The 19,150-nt window shown below is 54.2% G+C and overlaps 1 protein-coding gene across 2 annotated transcripts; it reads left to right on the top strand.

Annotated features, from left to right (window-relative positions):
• The first annotated feature begins 3,913 nt into the window (after positions 1–3,913).
• On the top strand, positions 3,914–16,068 carry HSPB7 (heat shock protein family B (small) member 7). Of its 2 annotated transcripts, none has more exons than XM_073317004.1 (3): positions 3,914–4,310; positions 8,266–8,402; positions 13,623–16,068. In XM_073317004.1, exons 1-3 carry the CDS (start codon positions 4,148–4,150, stop codon positions 13,806–13,808), a joined length of 486 nt encoding a protein of 161 aa, XP_073173105.1. In that variant the 5' UTR covers positions 3,914–4,147; the 3' UTR covers positions 13,809–16,068. The 2 variants fall into 2 exon arrangements, with proteins under 2 accessions (XP_073173105.1, XP_073173106.1); XM_073317005.1 differs by lacking the exon at positions 3,914–4,310 and adding an exon at positions 5,234–5,366 and having other exon boundaries at positions 8,269–8,402.
• Positions 16,069–19,150: the final 3,082 nt, after the last annotated feature.

Genomic DNA, 19,150 nt, shown 5'->3' with positions numbered 1-19,150 from the left:
CTCTTGCTGGGTTTCCTCTCTTAACCAAACAGTCCCACTCTCTCTTCTTGGCTGTTTTTCCCTGCCTCTAATCATGTTCATTACCCACCTCTAAGCCCCCTGTAATCCTGCTCTGTCCTTTCGGAGATGGGGCAACCAGCTCTGAACACAGCGTTGCAGATGGTAACACCCCACTGATTAATACTGTAGAATGGCACTGTAGCATTGGGGGGCGGGGAGAGATCACAGTCTGGCTCATCTTAGCATTGTGCTTGTAGTAAGAGGGACACAACCAAATAAAAATCTGGATTTCTAGATTGCTCTAAATCCTCCAGTATGCCAAAGTCCTTGACCAACGACATGCAGCCACCTCTGGGGTGAAGGTCAGCTTCCACCAGCATACTGCACAATGCGGGAAGAAGACATTTTGCATAAAGAAAGTAGGGCAATCCCACCCTAGGAGCAATTAGCAGACAGCACTCGGGTCTAAGAGTCGCAGAATAAAATTGCTTGGAATTTAGCAGATGTCCCTGTGAAGGGCTAAGATGGCCTTACGGAGTTGTGAACCTGTGGTTATAAAGAACAGAGGGATTTACACCCTAAGGCTCTGTTCCCTCAGCCATAGCATTTGAGAATGCCAAGGCAGGGAGTTAGATAGTACAGGCAAATGCAGCAACCATGCTGTACTCCTCTGAGATGACTCTGACACCACTGATCAGAGGTGGATTTAACAAGAGGGGATGTTGGCCAGGATCATGCCCTGGAGGGACCATGAAGAGATCTTTAACTTCCATTGGCAGGTGTCATACAGAGCAGGGATGAGCAGCAGCATACGGGTGGAAGCCGTGCACTGGACACCTGGTCTGTGTACCCCAGGCTGGTCTGTCAAACACAGGAAGTTCAGGGGATCTCACCAATGGAAAGATAGCTCCTTAGCTGTACAGGGCAGAGCAAATCAGGATGTGGGGTGAAGACAACTCAACCCACTGACATCAGCTGATGTGATTCCCCCCTTTGCTGCCCTGGATTCTTCAATGGAGACATTTGGTCAACATCTAGCCAGAACAAAGTTTCATTGAGTGTCTTGAGGATGCTGGTAACAGGAATGTTGAGGAATAGGGTAATATCCCTTTAAATAACTTGTGAGCCCTCTAGTGGTGCTCACCAAGTCCAGTGTCTGAGAAGGCACCAGAAACCAGAGCAGCAGCATGTATGGAGCTAGGCATGGCATGACTGCATATAACTTACATGCACGTGGCCCATGGTAGCACATCTCCCAGCAGCCTTTCTATCACCCCCCGTGCATGAGACCTGCCCTCCAGCTGAGGTGTCTTTAAGATCCAGTCCCTGGCAGGCATTACTGTGACACTGCATCCCATAGTCTTCACAGTGATATTATTATGGTATAATTATGACATAGTTATGATGTATTTCATGCAAGATCAGTCATGGGAGGTGTCATTGGAAAGGTTATGATTTGCTGGATATGATTATCCTATTTGTATGCATGTATCGTTTTCGTATCTGAAGTTATGAATATTGACTATGTATTTCTTTCACATGTAGCTATCCCTGGGCAATGCCCACTAGGCAAAAGGCTTTCAATCTAGATGGCTGGCCAGGAAGGGCCCATTCACCTTAATGAGCTGTTAGAGAGAACAATAGGCCTTAGGAGAAGCTTCCTGAAGACGCCACAGACAGCCTCCGAGTAATGGCTGCTGTGACATTACAAGGACATGTGACCAAGTCACCTAGTGCTGGACTCCATCTTGGAAGGTCAGTATTTTCCCACTGCTGGCCTGGGAAGCAGGCTTTGAAACAAAGGGTTCCCTCCCTATGCAAAAGCTATATAAGGCAGGGGAGTGACATCTTGGTTCTTCATGGACTCCCCCGCCCAAGAAGACTCCTGGAAACACCTGAGGAACAAAGACTGAACTGGAAGAAGTGCTGGACCCAGGCTAAAGGGATTTTTAGCCTGTGAATGGAACAACTGGGGATTCCAGGTTGTAAGCAAGCGTAGCTTGCCCCTTAAGAATCTGCAGCCTGCTTGTATAATCACTTAGGGTGAGAATGCAGTATTCATAACTGATCTATGTAGTATATTAAGTTTAGTTTGTGTTTTTTTGTTTATTTGCTAGGTAATCTGCTTTCATTTATTTGCAATCCCTTATAATCACTTAAAATCCACCTTTTGTAGTTAATAAGCTTGTTTTTGCTTTATCTAAACCTAGTATGTGGGAGTCATAACTTGGGGCAGAAAGCTATTGCATATTCCTTTTCACACAGAGAGGGGGCAAATTTCATGAGCTTACGCTGTACAGTTCCCTGTGCAGCGCAAGACGGTATAATTTTGGGTCTATACTCCAGAGGGGGTGCATGCCAAAGGAGGTGGGAAGTACCCTAGCTGAAGCCTTCCTATGCAGGAGCTGGTCAGAGCATCTGCGTGTAACTGCAGATGGGTGTGTCCCTACCTGTATGTATGCTGGTGAAAGTGCAGGCTAAAGCCTGGAGAGGGCTTGGCAGGTTGTCACAGCAGTACAGTGCAGAAGGGAGCCCAGGCTGGTGGATCAGGGGGGCTCAGTGGTACCCCAGTTCCAGGTGGCACCCTGGGGGGAACCCATCACTATTACCAAGTCTTTTGGCACTCCCGAGTCATTCAGCACAACCATTGTAACCGTTGTTCTTTCACCACCGGGTGTCTGGAATCTTTAGTCCACCTCCTCACACCACCAGATGCCTGTGCCCTGAGACTGCGTGAGGGGAGTCCCAGCCCCTGTTTCAAGGCTCTGGTGCCCAGGCTCTCTTCCCCCTCAAACTCTCCCTCAGGGTTTGTTGCCTAGTGCACTCTCAGCCCCTTTGCAGACCTAGCTGTCTTTCGACTCAGTCTCAGACTTTCTTTCAGGGTCTCTCACTATTTCTTTAACCCAGCTCTTTTTCCAGGGCTCCTGGACCCAGATCTTCCCCACCCTAGCCCCTTCCCTGCCTTGCAGCCCCATTTCAGAGATCCTTTACGCTCTCTCTACCCTGTTTAAATTCTCTCTTCCGGCCACACCGCCCCAGGAGCAGAAGCCTTCCAGCTGCTCCGTAGCTACCCATTATTAACCCATTCTCCTTTCTTTGCCTGGCTCATGCCAATTCCCTCCCCCGCCCCATCCTGGGAGAAGAAGCCTCGGCTCAGAAGGGGGCCGAGTCACTCTGACAATCATCAGGTTAATTTATGACCTAACTGTGCCTGTTCTTTTTGTCAGATAAGGAGCAAAAGGCACCAGTAACCTGCCCTTCCTCTTTATCCACTTCCTCAGGAAGGGGGCACTGCAGAGCCCTGACCTCATCTCCCCAATACTAACCTCTCCTTGCATCCGACACTGTGACATTTCCCAAGTGCTTAGGGACTAGCAAAGGCTAGCAGATGGGAAAGTAGGGTCATCAAGGAAAACGGTGCCAAAGCCTGGCTCCTGGCTTCTAATCCTGGCTCTGCTCTTGGCTTGCTGGGTGACCTTGGGCCAGTCCCGTCGCCTTGCCATGCCTCAGTTTCCCTGTCTAACACAGCTAGCACACACCTACCTCCCATGCGGGGTGAGATGCTTGCAGACCCTCAGATGGGAGAAGGGCGTTATTAATGCAGCCGTGTGTCCCATCGCCCCCCAGTCATCCCAGAATGGACATTATGCTATGACATCAGTACACATCCCTTTCCCCTCAGAGCTTGCACATATCGCTCCCCCCACACACTTCCTTTTTTTGGGCCATCAGCCCACAGCAGCCTGGTGCTGCCAGGAGCCAGCGAGAGCTGCATTATCCAGGCGGGCTGGAATGCCAGCAATGAGATCAGATTCCTCCACGCTGTTTGTTTGGAGCTCTGGCGGAGGGGAAAGTTTCCACGGCCGTCCAAGTGATGCAGAAGCACCTAAATTTAGCCTGATTTCAAGAGGGCTGGAAGGCAGCCTAGAACCTAAAGGGGCTTTATAAGCCCATCAGCTGCCTCTGAACTGTGCTGGCTCCATCCTCCCAGCCTGCTGTAAAGGGGACAGTGGCAGGGACACCCAGAACAAGCTCGATTCCCATTTTCATCCAGGAGGAGAGAAGAGGATTCCCCCCCCCCGCCACCTGTGGTTGGCTGACTGGTGGGTTGTTTCTCCACTCGCCCTCCACAAGGCTCTGGAGGTGAATGAGCTTGAAATCTTCCCCTGCCTTCCACTCGGAGCGCAGTTTCCACCAGAGCTCCTCACCCACCCCGGCCCGGGATCAGCACATGGAGAAAGCCCGCGGGCTGTTCGGCGACGACTTCGGGAACTTCATGAGGCCGCGCAACGAGCCCCTGGTGTTCCCAGGCAAGTTGGCACCTGCCAGCGGGTGCAGCCTGAGATCTGGCGGCAGTGTTTGCGGGCGGGCTGGGAAGTGGGGCAAAGCGGGCAGTGGTTGTGGCTGGAAATCAAGGGTGTTCGTTGGCAGAGCGATCGGGTGGTTGCTTCTGTCTATGGCGATAAAACTTGCTTCTACTGAAGAACAGTCTAGTCTCCCAGCTGGTCCTTTGTGTCCGTCCCTTAGCATTAAAGGGTTTTTTCTTACCGCTGTCCTTACTCCAGCTCCTGAAGAGTCACCATGAGGCTGCATCATGGGCTGGTGGAGGGAAGCTCCTGGCCCCTCGAGCTCCCTCCTCCCCCAGCAGGCCGGGTGGTAGGGAGCAGAGCAGGAGGGCCAAGTGTAGAACAGCTTACAGACAAGCCAGCCTCAGCTGACCCCAGCAAGAGGCACAACAGAGCAAGCTGGAGGAGCCCTGAACGAGGGGGACTCTTACACCGACTCTAGCTCCAGTTCTCCCAGCAGGGGGCGCTCTAGGGGAGGGTGCAGGCGCTCACAGCCACGTGCATCCCAGCTCAAGCTGCGGGCTGTGGGGAGGCTCCCAACTTTTCCAGTGCTGGCCACATGTCAGCAGGGGGTGCTGTAGAGATCAGTAGGGCAGTGTAGGGGCGCTCGGAGCCACCGCAACCCCAGCCTGTCAAAGCACGGGGAGCTGTACAGAACACAGAGCAGTAACTGGGGAGTCATGACTCCTGCAGCCAGAGACCTGGGCTTCTAGGAGGAGTCAGCTGGGGCAGGGGGGAAGTCCGGATCTCCCAGCATGGGGGATGTTTTCTCTCGGTTGCTTGTTCCCAGCATATTCCCCGCCTGTTTTCAAGGGGGAAAGCAGGGAGAGAGGACTGGGCAATGCCAGCTCCCGGGGAGGCTACTCGCATCCACACGATGGGCAGAACCTGTTCCATCCTCCGCAGCAGCAGACGTTCTGGGAGCACTGGCCATGGGGCTGCGCTGTAGGGCAGGAGTGCAAACCAGGGGAGAGCTCCCAGACACTCCAGTCCTGATGGAGGCGCTACCCCCTATGAGAGGTTGGTGAGGGGCAGACCTATGTGTAAATGCATTAGCCATGCAGCTGCATTGAGGGAGACCCCAATGGGACATCAGAAGTTGGTGGGCTCGGGGGGGAGGAAACACGACCCCTTCGTTCCCCCAGGGATTGCCTGGGCAGTAACTGATGTGCCTCCTAATCCTGAGTTTGCCACTTTACATGTGGGACAGAGACCACGTCGTCCCTGCTGTGCTAGACTTGCCTAGTGCCAGATTCAGCAAGACAAGGGATCCGGGCTCGCCCCCGGTTGCTGGGTGTTTGTACAGGACTCACTGGGGGTGGGGGGTGAAACGACACCCGAGCACGTGTTCAATGGGACGTCTGTAGGGAAATCGCAGGAATTGATGTCCATGGCCAGAGGCAGCCTTTGTTTCCATGGAGAATAGCGGGGCTGACAGAGGAGAAGGTGTTGTCTGAGGTTATCTGGGGAACAACCTCTATGCCCTCACCAGCATGTCAGCGGGGGGCAGGGGCCTCACCCTCATGCCCCTGATTTCTCAGCGGATCTGTATGGGAAGGGGGACAGCAGAAGGAGCCAGAGGAATATAGAGGAAAACTTCTGCTACCATCTTGGGGGTCCTCTGAAGTGTTTCAGTAGTGAGAGTCCATAAAGGGCAGGACAGGCTAACTCTACGAAAAACCATCTGGGGAGATTTATCTGGCTAAGTGTCCCTGAGGGGCTTTGACGCAGCCTCTTCCCTTGGTTTTCACCAGCCCGGGCACAAGGGATGTTTCCTTCGCCCAGAGAGCCAATGAAAGTGAGTCTTGGAGCCAAAAGTCATTTGTTCAAGGAACCAAAAAGAGATTGATGTGAGGAAACAGAAAGAGAACCAATGTCACGTGACTTACCCAGGCAGCCAGTCCCATGGGGGCACATTGACCTCTCTACAGAGGTGTGTGTGGGCCCAAGCACGTAAGTGACGCATGAAGGGGCCCCCTGCACCGGGGTGAAGTCCACCCCTACCCAACAGTGCAGGGTCCAGGTGAACCATTCATAGGCAAAGGGCAAGCTCGAAGTTCTCCATGAACCGTTTATTGGGTGATTTTTTTGCATAAAATGGACAAATTGATAAAAATCGGGGTGTGATTCGCAGACAGGAGGGGGATGAGTTGTTTGCTGTGTGCAGTTAGATTGAGTGAGGACAGACGCAGCTCTGTAAAACGCAGCTTTTTATCGACTGACCAGATAACTGAGCACAGTGGGACTCCAGCAGAACCATCCCAGAAGGGTTTTGTACAAGCATCGCAGCTTAGCCTGGCCCACGTGGCGGCCATCAGTTCCAGGGGGTGGCAAAATACCATTGCCCCTCCCCCCCCAAAGGACGAACAAAGCTGAGAACTGCAAACTCATCACGAGGAGATCCTGGTGTTGAAAGATGAGCTTGAAGCACAGCATAGGAACAGACCTGCTGCCACTTACTCCAATACAAGCCCATTGTCTTATTCCAGATTTACACCAGGGGAAAGTGAAAGCAGAGTCAGGCCCATTACACAGCACTATTCTGTAGTAGGTGTCAGAGGAGCAGCCGTCTTAGTCTGTATCCGCAAAAAGAACAGGAGGACTTGTGGCATCTTAGAGACTAACCAACTTATTTGAGCATATCCGATGAAGTGAGCTGTAGCTCACGAAAGCTCACGCTCAAATAAATTGGTTAGTCTCTAAGGTGCCACAAGTCCTCTTATTCTGTAGTCGTGATCCTGAACATCACACCTTACAACAGGGACCTACCTGCTGCAGGGCAGGGGCCACTGCTGTGGAGCACTGTAGTATTTCTTTCAGAGTGAAGATCCCAGAGTAGGAACAGACCACGTCTGGGCAAAACCAGGGTTGGTGAAAGAAGGAAAAGGAGCTAGTTTCACTGTGCAACTCCTTGCTGAGGAGACCTTCAGTGTCAAAGCAAGGGCAGAACCCCCCAGCATTAACTAGGAATAGTTGCATGTGAAGGTTTGTAGCTCATGACTTTAGGAGGCACACAACTGCACACACATACAAGGAAACAAGGCATAATTAACTCATGGAACTCACCTCCACAAGAGTGTCATTAAGGCTAACAACTCAGTAGGATTCAAAAAGGGTTTAGGCATTTCTGTGGATATGGGAACACTCAGCTACCTTAAGGAGGCTAAAAATGAGTATGAAGGATACACTCATGCTCAGGGCCTTAGCCAACCACTAACTTGGTTCAGGAAGAACTTCCATGGATAGCTTACACCATAATTGTCCAATACAGGGTCTTACACCCCTCTCTGAAGCATCCTGTACTGGCCATGGTCAGCATGGTCAGAGCATTGGTCTGACTATGGCCGCTCCCTTACTCCTGTGTGAATCTGGTCATTGCAAATGCAGACGGCCAGTTAGATGCATAACTGCCATCTTTGCTTGTGCAAATGCAATCACAGTAACTTTGTGCGCAAATCAAGTTCACAACTGCACAAACAATTTTGCACATGCGCCGTTCGATGAGTCTTTGCACAAGCAGTTTTGAAAGTCAAGTCCTTGGTTTCCCAAGCATTCTTCCCCCCACTGCCATACATCCTTAATAGCACTGACAATCAAAAGCTTTTCTGGTGAGTACATAGCTCCAGGCTTGGGTTACTGATAAGGCGAGAGGGGTACACTAATACGGATCCAAAATCCATAAAGACTCCTTCTGACTTTGGGATCATGCCCAATATCTAGTGGTGGGGAACCATCTTCCTTTGCTCCAATCAAGGATAAGAAACTCTCCCAGATTTCCATACCCAGCTGTATACAGCAGCTCCTGGTAAAGAGCTGGATTCCCGTGTCACCCTGGAATGGGCCCTGATCTACCCCAGGCACAGGGAGAAATCCCTGCACAGGGATCAGAAATGATTCACTTTGTTCTTTCCTCTCCCAGCAGCCCGGCCAGGCAACATGGGGAACATTAAAACCCTGGGGGACACCTACCAGTTTGCCGTGGACGTCAGCGACTTCTCCCCCGAGGACATCATTGTCACCACCTCCAACAACCAGATCGAGGTCCACGCCGAGAAGGTGAATGGCTCCACCACAGCGGCCTTCCATGTGCACAGGGCCTGGAGTAGCAGCACTGGCCACTCCCTCAGCCCATAATGCTCCCTCTGCCCTGGGTAGATCTGTCCCCTTGACAGAGTCTTGTAGGAGTCATGGGCAGAACAAGACAGGGGTGTACACCAAGTCCCAGGCCATGTGTTCCTCCAAAATACAGTGACCCTGTCCCAAATCTCCACCCAGACCTCGGCCCCGAGCTTAGGCTGAGCCTGCGCCCCCACAACTCAAACCCAGCTGGGCCTCCCCACAGGGCAGCCCCGCAAGTGGCCTTTCACCCCAGTTTCCTTTCTGAGTCCCTTCCAACTTGGCAGAAGCTGATCCTCAAATCCCTCAATAGTGCAAACAGTCCCTAATCCACAGTCCAGATCACCCCCAGAACACGGAACCCTTAAAACCTGGCTTCATTCTCACCAGATCCCAGTGTCTCCTGCCACGCCTCCAGCCCTCTGCCCTTCTTTTTGGGGTGCAATCCTGGTCTTCCCAGGGGAACCCGCACAGCCTCTCTGCTGGGAGCATCCCTCACTCCCCGTGGCCTTCTCAGAGTCCAGTTCTCCAGCAAAGAGACATCAGTGGGGAGGTGCCAATTGCTTCCCTGCCTTTGGCCCTCAGCCCCGCTCCGAGTCAGCAGGCATCTCCCTCTTCCACTCCGCCTGCCTCAAACACCCATGCTGCATTCCTGCCTTCAACCTTCTCCCTGAAACCACCTTCTCTCTCTAACAGCTCTCTTCTCCTGCCGGCTACCTGACTGGTCTTTTATAGCCCCCAGGTGCTGCCCTGCCCTCTTCATTGGCCCAGCTGGGAACACCAGGCCTGGAACAGGATCCCTAAGCCCAGTTCCCTTTAATGGGCCTGTTACCCCCAGACCTTCCTCTCAGTCTGAAACCAGCCCTGTCCCTTTTTCGAGGTTTAACCATCTTGATTTTGGGGGATTTCCAGGCCAAGCTCTAGACCTGAACCCTGCGGGTCTGGCTAAGCTCAGTTCAGTATCTGGGGTTCGGGATGCTTGTCCCAGTGGAATCTTCTCATCTTCACTTTTAACGGCTGGTCCTGTGGGTTTCGTTGGTCCGGTCACCACGCTGGGAGACTTGTGCCCCTTCACCACCCTGTTGCCCCATCACGTCCCAACACAGATCGCTGCCCCAGGATGGAGTGGGGCGATGTGCTGAGCGAGGGCTCTGCAGGAGATTCCACAGCAGGCAGGGCAGTTCTGTCCAGCATCTGGGACTCAGAGCTTGTGTTCGGAGCAGGCGCGCCAGAGCTTGTGTTCTGGTCCACCTATGCCAATGGGGCTGCAATGACTTCACTAGCGTGGCTGGTGATTTACACCTCTGCGAGACCAGAATCAGACCTGATTTATTAACTACCAGAAGAAGCATGGGAGAGCTGGGTCAGAACCCTCCCTTCCCACAGCTCGCTCTCTCTGTGGGTACTTTGGGAAGCCCGAGATTGCTCGGGGCTGTGCTTCACACACTGCCCCATTTCATCACTCTAAGGTGTCACCTGGCCCAAGATGGTAAACGCTGTTATCATCCCAAAGTCAAGTGCCACCCCTTTGTGGCAGCTCAAATGACATCTCCCTTCTCAGTACCCTCTACCATCCCCTCCAGCACCTTTGGGGAAAGAGCACTATGGGTGCTGGGAGATGCTGTCCCAGAACAACCGCAGGTTGGTGACTCTGCCCATACAAATTACTGTACCTGCTTTGGAAAGTGCCAGAAGACCTGGGCATGGACCCCCTCTCATATATGCTGGTGTCACTCCGCTGACTTCAGTGAAGTGACTCCTGATTTACATCCACCTGAGTGAGAGGAGAATCAGGCCCTGAGCCACCTGCCATCAATACTTTCCTTTCTTTAACCCCCCTCCCGAGCTGCTCCAGGGTTTTCCTCCTGACACATGGGCCCCTTTCCCATACCTGGATCATCCTTCCCACTGCAGCTTGCTGGAGCATCAGCCAGGACCACCCCCATAATGAGCTCCTGAATTATGCTGAAGTGTAGATAGCAACAGGTCAGCTGGCTCAGGGGACCGTTACTGGGCTCGGGGGCCTTTTGCCATCTGTCGGTGGTTTGCGCTTGAATGCTGGTATCACCTGGTAGTTTTCACCCCGTCAGACTCAATTTCCTTACCCAGCCCTTGGAGATCCTGCTCCACTCACATCTCTCTTCTCTTCCCACTCTGGGCCTCATGTCTTCTAGCATCCTGCCCTTTGGACAGCTGGTCTCACCTATTAGGCATCTTCTATCCACTTCTTCAGAGTCCCCCCTTCTTCTTGCGGCCGGTTCCCTTCCCATCTCATCCTTGATAGCCCTTACATCCGAGCTGACCTCACCTGTTCTCTTGGCTTTGTCCTAACTCCAGTTGTGAGCTGCTCTTCGGGGCAAGGAGCGTGTGGTATGGAGTGTGCATAAGGCACCGGGTACAGGACTATTTCATTGATTAAAGGGCAGTTTGGAGGCCATCATATGACATGAGTTTGATGGGTCTCAGGCAGGACCCTAAATCACACCACCAGCACTGGCAGCAGAGCTAGCACAGGGTAGACCCCCCTAGACTGCACATGCTGCCCTCTCCGCCCCAGAGGAGGTCCCTCTAGGGCAGCATCAAAGCACACTGGCAATGGGACAATACCGGGAAAACTTGCCCTGCTAGTGCCCAGGCTGCACCCGTCCTGGGGATATACAGGGCATGAGGACAGCATTCTCCAGTGCTGTCACCTCTCCCTGGTGCTAAATTCATTATGAGGCTGGCTGGTACATACTGATCTTCTCTGCCATTCAAGGGCTCTGTGCCGCTCACGTGCACCGACATCTGCTCACTCCCAGGCCAGGTTCTGGGGACACTATGTTCTGGAGAGTATCCACGGGGACACAGTGCACTGGGCTCTAATGATGTGCGCCTAATCACTCCAGGGGGAGCTGCAGAATGATGTAACCTTCCCCAAGCTCTACTGTGCTTCCATTCAGACTGCAGCTCCAGCCTCCTCGTTTGGAAACACCTCAGCGAACAACTCAGACTCAGCGCAACTCATCTGAGCTGGAGGGGGTGGGAAGGGAGCTCACAGCCACCCCAGTCTTAGCCTCTGCCACTAGGAGGTGCTGTGAGCTACAGCTGCCCCACAGCCATGTCCCCTTCCACACTCCCTACAGTGGTACCCCTTGGGAGAGGCTGGTTACTTGAGTAGATGTGAGCTCCTCCGGGCCTAGAGCTCCTACACAACCGTTGACGCCGCACACCACCTGTGAGAGCAATGCCATCCGCTCCAAGAGGCGTGTGTGGCCGCCCCACCATGGAGCAGGCCCGGCAGTGCCTCCGAAGACGCACAGACAGGCCTTCCCCACAATAACAGGCCTTTGCCCATCTCCAGCACCTTCTGTCTGCAGTCAGAAAGCGCTTTCCAACCAGGAACGAAGGCAGGGTTGCCAGGTGTCCAATTTTCGACCGGAAAGTCCAGTCAAAAATGGCACCTGACAGTGTCCGGTCAGAAACACGGACCGGACAGCCAAAGTCCGGTTGCCACTTGCAGGGGTGCCGGAACAGTTGGGGCCATGTAGGTGGACAGACAGGAAGAAAGGCGCTGCCAGGGGATCGTGGCCCAGAGCCGGCACCAGGGAGCAGCAAGTGGCCGTGCCCTCCCGCTTTGCTCCCCCAGTGTGCACCCACCTCTCACACGCCGCCTCCCCCAGTGGCAGCAGCAGTGGGGATGGGCAGCGAGAGTGCGCCCCGGAGCAGCCCAGTCTCCACTGCTCCCCCCCACTCCTGCTGCTGCTCCTGCCCCGCGGCACCAGGGGACCCCCGGGCAGCGACTTCGCCACGCCGCCGCCAGCTCCCACCTTGCACGGATGAGTAGCCGGGACAGGGCACCCCTCCCCCTCCTCCGCACACCTGCTGTGCCCCCTGCCCAGCACCAGGGGCAGTCCGTGGGGAAGGGGGTCCCTGCTCAGCCCCGGCGGCAGGACCCCTGCTTCCCTGGGCAGAGGGGCTCCGCCTGCTGCTTGGCGAGGGAGCAGGGGCTGCGAGCAGCATTTCACCACGCTGCCGACCCCCTCCTCCCCCGTACACACAGCCTGGAGCCACTGTGTCCCCAGCCAGCCCCTGCAGCTGCAAAACCCCCATGCGCCCTTCTCCCTCAATGGGGCCGCCTTGGCTCTGAGCCTCACCCCCCCGTTCCCAGGCATGCACCCTGCCCATGCACACTCCCCACCGCCCCTTTGCAGGACCTAGAGCCAGTTCCCCTCTCCCTCATTCCCCAGGAAAAACATGGAGACCACAATGCCCCCCTCCCAGATCCCAACTCCCTGAAATTACTATGTGCTGACCCTCGTTTCTGGTGGGTATATGTGTGTTGGGGGGGGTGGGGTGTCATTGTGCCAGAATTGGAGTTTATTTAAAGGTCTTTAACTTTTTTAGGAACCTTTTGGTGTGGGCGCTGGAGGTTTAGCTCAGTAGAGTCAATCTCTCCCCTTCTCCCCACATTCTTCCCTCAATGATGTGTCTTAAAGAGGGTCCTAACTACCCGCGGCCTCGTTGGGGTTATTACCAGACTTGCCTACTTGAGCCCTGGACTTTTTCTCTGAACAGCACAAAGAGGAAACACTTCACCTGATCTAAATGTGATCTTGTTGACGGTGAGGCTCAGGTGTCGGCTCTTTGGACAGAGGAGGGGGCAAGAATGAACTTTTCAGCCAAAATGAAAATGCAGCCAGAAATTGGAAAGTTGGCAACCCTAGGAATGAAGCTCCCACCCCATCCCGGCGGTCAGTTGGTATTCAGTCCTTTTGTCAGATGCGGGGCACCAGAGCGCAGAGGGTGCACAGCGGCAGATCCAGGAACAGGACTCCGGCGTCATGACGCCCAGTCTCCTTTAACCACTCCCTCCCTTCCCAGTCCAAGCCACTCGTAAATATCAGGTGCCACCCAGCATACTTGGGGAGCAGGTAAATCTGATTAGAAATCACAAGGAGCAGGGAAGTGACTCACATAAGATCACAAGCAGGGAATGGCAGAGCCAGAACAGACAACAGCTTTCCCATCTCTTCTCCTTATCTGCCCTAAAGAAGCAACCCTCCTTTTGGCCCAGGGTCCACATTCTTTCACCCATGGCCTGGGGCAAACAGAGGCCGCCATGCCAGCCCGTGCTGTATCCCTCAGCGTGACCCACCTTTGTTTCTTTCTCCCTTCCAGCTAGCCGCGGATGGGACCGTCATGAACACCTTCACCCATAAGTGCCAGCTGCCTGAAGACATGAACCCCACGTCCGTCACCTCTGCCCTGGGTGTGGATGGCACCCTCACCGTCAAAGCCAAGCGGCACCCAGCCAAACACACAGAGCATGTCCAGCAGACCTTCCGGACTGAAATCAAAATCTGAGTGGCTGGCGCCAGGGGGGTGAGGCAGGGCAAGGGGAAGCAGCTGGCCTGAGATGCCCTAGAAACGACTCTTTAAAGAGCAGCTGGGGCTTCTTTCAACGCTTCAACAAAAGCAAGGGACATTGGGCCAAATTCTGCTCACAGTTACACCAGCATAGGGGCAAAGTCCTGGTCCCACTGAAGTCATTGGGGGCCAGATCCTGAGCTGCTGTCCAGCGGTATGACCCCATTGACTTAATTTGACTGCAGTGAAGTCCAGGGAGCTATACAGATTTCCACCAGCTCAGGAGCTGGCCCTGCAAGTTTTGCTGTTGACTTCCAATTGGCCCCTATGCCTGACTTTAATGAGAGAATGATTTAGCCCTGGCACCACTTAGGAGTTTTGCCACGAACTTCAGAGAGAGCAGGATTTGGCCCTGGCTCCTCTGGATTTACCCCAGCGTAACTGAGATCAGGATCTGGCCCAATGGGCTTGTGCTGACGCAACTGGGAGGAAAGTTTAGCTGGAACTCTTGTCCCGATGGGAAACAAATTCTTCCCAGGCTAGTAGGTGTAGCAGGTTGTCCCACCCTAGGGAAGTAGGCAGTGAGGTCCTCAACTGACCAAGGGCCTAGCCCTCGGGAGGTTCAAAAAACAATTTCTGTATAGGGAGATGCAGGCAGACCGTTTTGGGCTAACATTTTATTCATTTATAAGACGAAATTCACTGGGCCTGATTCTTCTCTGACCCTGGTTTTACACTGCTGTAGCCCCACTGAATGGAGTTACTCCTGATCTACATCGGTGTGAGAGGAGACTCGAGAGCACTGACTTCAGCGGAGCTTGCACCAGGGATGGATTGGGTCTAATGAGAAGAACTCACCAGTTTCATCCCTCGGACTGAGCTCTACCTGAGAGAGATGGGAGCAGAAGTGTTTCTGTGCATAAGATTTCTCCCGTTTCCCAGGAGACATCAGCGGCTCTGTAAGCGGAAATCCACTGGGAGGGGTGATAAGAAGGAAGTCCCAGAGCAGCAGAGCTGTGCAGCAGGGCATGGGGGGAGAAGGAAATTACATGACATCAGCATCGGGCTGTGTCGCTCCCCCTCCTGTTCGGTTTGTATGACACAAGATAAGACCAAACAACACTGAGTCCCTGGCAGAGTTTTAGACACAGGATCACCACATTCATCTCTGGTGTAAACCAGTGGAACTCCCTTGGGAATCAATGTATTTGGCCCTGGAGGGTCTTTCGTAGAACTATTACAATTCACCTCCGCGCACAGATTTTGCCCAGTGAGAAAGTTGGAGCTTGTGGATAAGAGCTAAATAGCTGGTGGGACTCTCGCTGAACAAAGGCGTTGGTCGTTCCTGGGGCAGTGCTCCCTCTGGTGGGGAGGGGGAAAGACCTACTCAAGCATTTGTGTAGCACAGAGTGGGGGTCCCCAACTGTACCCTCAGATCCAAACACTCCTGAACTCTGGCGATGCTCAAATCCAAGTCTGAAGTCTGGGTCAGTCCCAACTCTTATAGAGAATTTTACACATGCCACCCAAGCCTCACTACAGCCCTGAGAGTTCAGTAAGTAGCACTGTGATCAGGTGCCAGGCTTTAAGACCCTGCATTTAAGATGCACAGAGCTATTTTACTGACTCACCATGGCAGCCAGAACAGGTGGGTCTCATTAGATACAGTTCAGGAGTATAAAAAGCTCCAAGAAAACTAGATGCAGGAGGGAATCTGTAGGAACAGCTTGAGAGGGAGTCTGGGTTATGATTTATTTATATTTGTAAGTACAAGTCCTGCCTCAGGAATTGAGGGGCAAATCCCAGGAGGGTGAGTCTGACCAGAACCAATAGTGTGAGTGCTGGGAGGGGATCGTTCCTGCTTATACAGCCATTAATCCCATTCCTCAAGGCACAAGAGTCAGAGCTGGGAACAGAACCTAGGAGCACCAGACAGCACCCCCTGTGCCCAGCAATGGGCTCAGGGGAACCGAAGGAGTCCAACATTGAGCATGTGTACAGAGGGCGGAGAAGAGAGAGGGGCACGGACAGACACACGGAAGGAGACACAATTTGGCAGAGTCTAGGTTTGACAGCTCTAAATCCAGTTGGAGCCAGGTCCCCACGCAAAGGGCCAGGAGGGTTGGAGGAGCCCACAAGATCAGCCTAGCCTTGGCAACTCTTCCTCCCAGTGGGCGTGTGTCAAGCGTGATCCATACATGCACTGAATAAAGGGAAGGAGCCAATAGCACATGGCTACACCTGCCATGGGGGCGTTCGGGGGGGGAGGGAGGCTGCATTTCCCATTGACCCTATGCTGGAGTTATTCTGTATATAAATTGGTTTGGTTTGTTATAAATGATTGGTAAATCCTGACTGTCGCATCCTCTTGGTTCATTGCTATTGCTACTGTCTGCCCCTGGAGAACCTGGGGAACGGGGCACAGCCATGACACCCCCAGTGGCTGCCATCGCAGCTTCTCCCAGGCTCCTCTCCTCTCGGCCACCCCGTGCTGGGGAGCGGTCCCCCGCCGTTCTCACGCTGCGCTGGAAGCGGTTTCCAGTCAATCCATCTGGACTCAGGACAGAGGCGTCTGGTCTCGCTATCACAGCTGGGCCCCTTCTCACCACTGCTCTGTGAGCCACGTGCAAGGAGTGTGGGGAGCCTGAGCCCACTGGGGCTGCCTCCGTCACAAACGCCCAGCTGGGCACCCTCAACAGAGGGACCGGAGATCGAATGGGACATTGAGACAGGACGTGGGTCCTTGCAGGTCAAGACTGCTGCCCCGCATCAGAGCAGGGACCCTGCACTGCCATGGCCTGTGCTTGTTCTGGTCCGTCTCCGGCACCTTTCACCTACATTCATTGATTGTTAAATATCCTCTTTTCCCACATACTTGGCAGGCAGCCGGAGGGCTGGGCACTGTTAGGAGTCAAAGCCCTAAGCAGGCGTCAGCAACCAGGGCTGGCTCTCCAGCTGGCTTGGTCTTGCAATGATGCTTCACACTCCTGTGGCTGTTGGGGGCAATAGCACAGGGATCTGGCCGGCCCATAAGGAGGGTCAGGGGGTTGTCACTGGCAGATTAGCTCGTTCCTTACAATGCCCGTGAGATGACCCCCTGGCTCGGGGCTCTCGTGACCACTGCCAGGAGCTGGGGAATCCCAGAGAGTTTGGGGCTGATGATGGCCACAGAGCTGGACAAGCCTGGCCTGCACCTTGACCGAACATCCTTTGCCAGCGGTACCCCAGCGCCAGCCTCCACCCTCACAGCATGTGCTGTGTCTGGGGCAGCGTCCCATGGTGCCCCTAGATCAAGGCACTGAACTCGCCCATGGAGTCCATGGCTGAGCTTTATGGACGAAGTCTGGGCTGCCGGGGCATCCAGCCAGCACCCCCTACACTCTCCAAGTCTTGTCCTACCTGCACTGAGCACACACCCTGCACGCGCCCCTCGCACGCCCTGCACATGCCTGCCCCATACACAGTGCCTACGCACATACCCCTGCACACGCATGCTCACGCCACACAAATACACAACCAGTGAATAAGGCCCGGTAGCAGCAGGCTCCAGGCAAGGCTTGAACTCTCCCATTGGAGAGAAGCCACTTGAGGTCCTTCGTACTGCAAGCTGGCCTCGAATTCAGCCCCACCATGGTGCCCTCGGGCAGAGCTGCTGGCTCAGAGCTCTCTTCTGGGCTCTGGACATCAGTGCACGAGAAGCTTGATGCGGTGCCCCCCACTTGCCAGCACACTGAGTCCAGGGCATCCCTATGGTGCCAGGAGGAGGGGTGTTGAGCTGATCCCCCGGCTTAGGTTTCATATGCCTCAGGTACCATCCTGGAGTCATAACCTTCTGCCCCAGTTCCTGTCCTGCATCTCTGGCCATGCTCTGCCTCTCAGCGGTGCCTGGGACTGGCTCATGGGGGCGGGGGGCTCTCTCCGATCGGACAGTCTCAGGTGGCTCCAGCCACGGCACCCGTCGTGCCCGCTGCTGTGGGTGGCGTTGGCAACTTGCTGCCCTCCATCCCGGCTGCCCTGGCCCTATCGAAAAGTTTATTCCTGGAGCAGGTGACTCACTCCTTCCCCTCCAGTCTATTTCCAAGCTCTTCACCTCAGCTGTTCGAACACAGGCCCATCGGAGACATTGGAAGGTCAAACCCCACCCGATTCGCCCAGGGGAGCGGTCGGGGTGCCAGGAGCTGCAAATGGCTGTAACACTTCCCCCTCCCTCTGCAGAGAGCCCCCAACTCCATGCTTGGATGCAGCCAGGGATGGGGGGGAAGGGGGAATAAACTCCTAGCTTCAGCCAGAGCAGCCTGGCTAACTAGTCTGAATTCCCTTGGTGGGATCCCCTTCGCTCCCCCGTGACCTTTCACCGACGCCAGGTAATCCTTTCACCCCAATGCGCTCCTTGCTGTTTGCGATGAAGAGGCAGGGATCAGTAAAGCTAGGGGTTGGGGCACCCAGCAGAACCCCCAAGTCTCTTTTCAGCTGATACATCGGGCATCTTTCCCTCCCCTCTCCTCCCCCACCACAGCTTAATAGAGTGGATTAAAATGTCACAGCAATGGATGCCAGCTGGAAACCGAGATCCAACCCGAACTGACCAAAACCCCCGACACAAGGACATCCCCATGAGTGGGGGTGGGGTGCGGGGATGGAAACCAGCTTCAAATCCTACCATTCTCACAGGCTACTTGGATTTGGCCCCTTCCAGAGAGGGACCTTTGAGCTAACCCAGGTCTTTGCCCTGCTTTGCCCCAGGGTTTGGCCTGCTTGCCAATTAAATGGGGCCTGGCTCCCATAGAAGGTCTCAGCCTGCCAAATATCTCTTCCACCTGGCCCCCTCCCACCAGGGATTTCCCTAGACCCCCCCATGGGGGTGTTTACCCCCCTGAATTTCCCCAACACCCCCCTCCAGTTCTGTGAACTAGTTACATGCAGTATTGCTGTCAAGGTTCCTCCCCTACTCTGAACTCTAGGGTACAGATGTGGGGACCTGCATGAAAAACCTCCTAAGCTTATCTTTACCAGCTTAGGTCAAAACTTCCCCAAGGTACAAAATATTACCCCCGTTATCCTTAGACTGGCCGCTACCACCACCAAACTAATACTGGTTACTGGGGAAGAGCTGTTTGGACGCGTCCTTCCCCCCAAAATACTTCCCAAAACCTTGCACCCCACTTCCTGGACAAGGTTTGGTAAAAAGCCTCACCAATTTGCCTAGGTGACTACAGACCCAGACCCTTGGATCTTAAGAACAATGAACAATCCTCCCAACACTTGCACCCCCCCCTCTTTCCTGGGAAATGTTGGATAAAAAGCCTCACCAATTTGCATAGGTGACCACAGACCCAAAC

The sequence above is a fragment of the Lepidochelys kempii genome, chromosome 18 (genome assembly GCF_965140265.1).
Source record: "Lepidochelys kempii isolate rLepKem1 chromosome 18, rLepKem1.hap2, whole genome shotgun sequence".
Classification (NCBI taxonomy): domain Eukaryota; kingdom Metazoa; phylum Chordata; order Testudines; family Cheloniidae; genus Lepidochelys; species Lepidochelys kempii.
Note: the sequence above shows the minus strand (reverse complement) of the source record. Positions and strands in the feature narration are given on the sequence as shown.

Coding starts and splice junctions, on each gene's coding strand:
- HSPB7 (XM_073317004.1), top strand. CDS start 4,148: ATGAGCTTGAAATCTTCCCCTGCCTTCCACTCGGAGCGCAGTTTCCAC. Junction 4,311..8,265: donor CGAGCCCCTGGTGTTCCCAG/GCAAGTTGGCAC, acceptor TTCCTCTCCCAG/CAGCCCGGCCAGGCAACATG. Junction 8,403..13,622: donor TCGAGGTCCACGCCGAGAAG/GTGAATGGCTCC, acceptor TCTCCCTTCCAG/CTAGCCGCGGATGGGACCGT.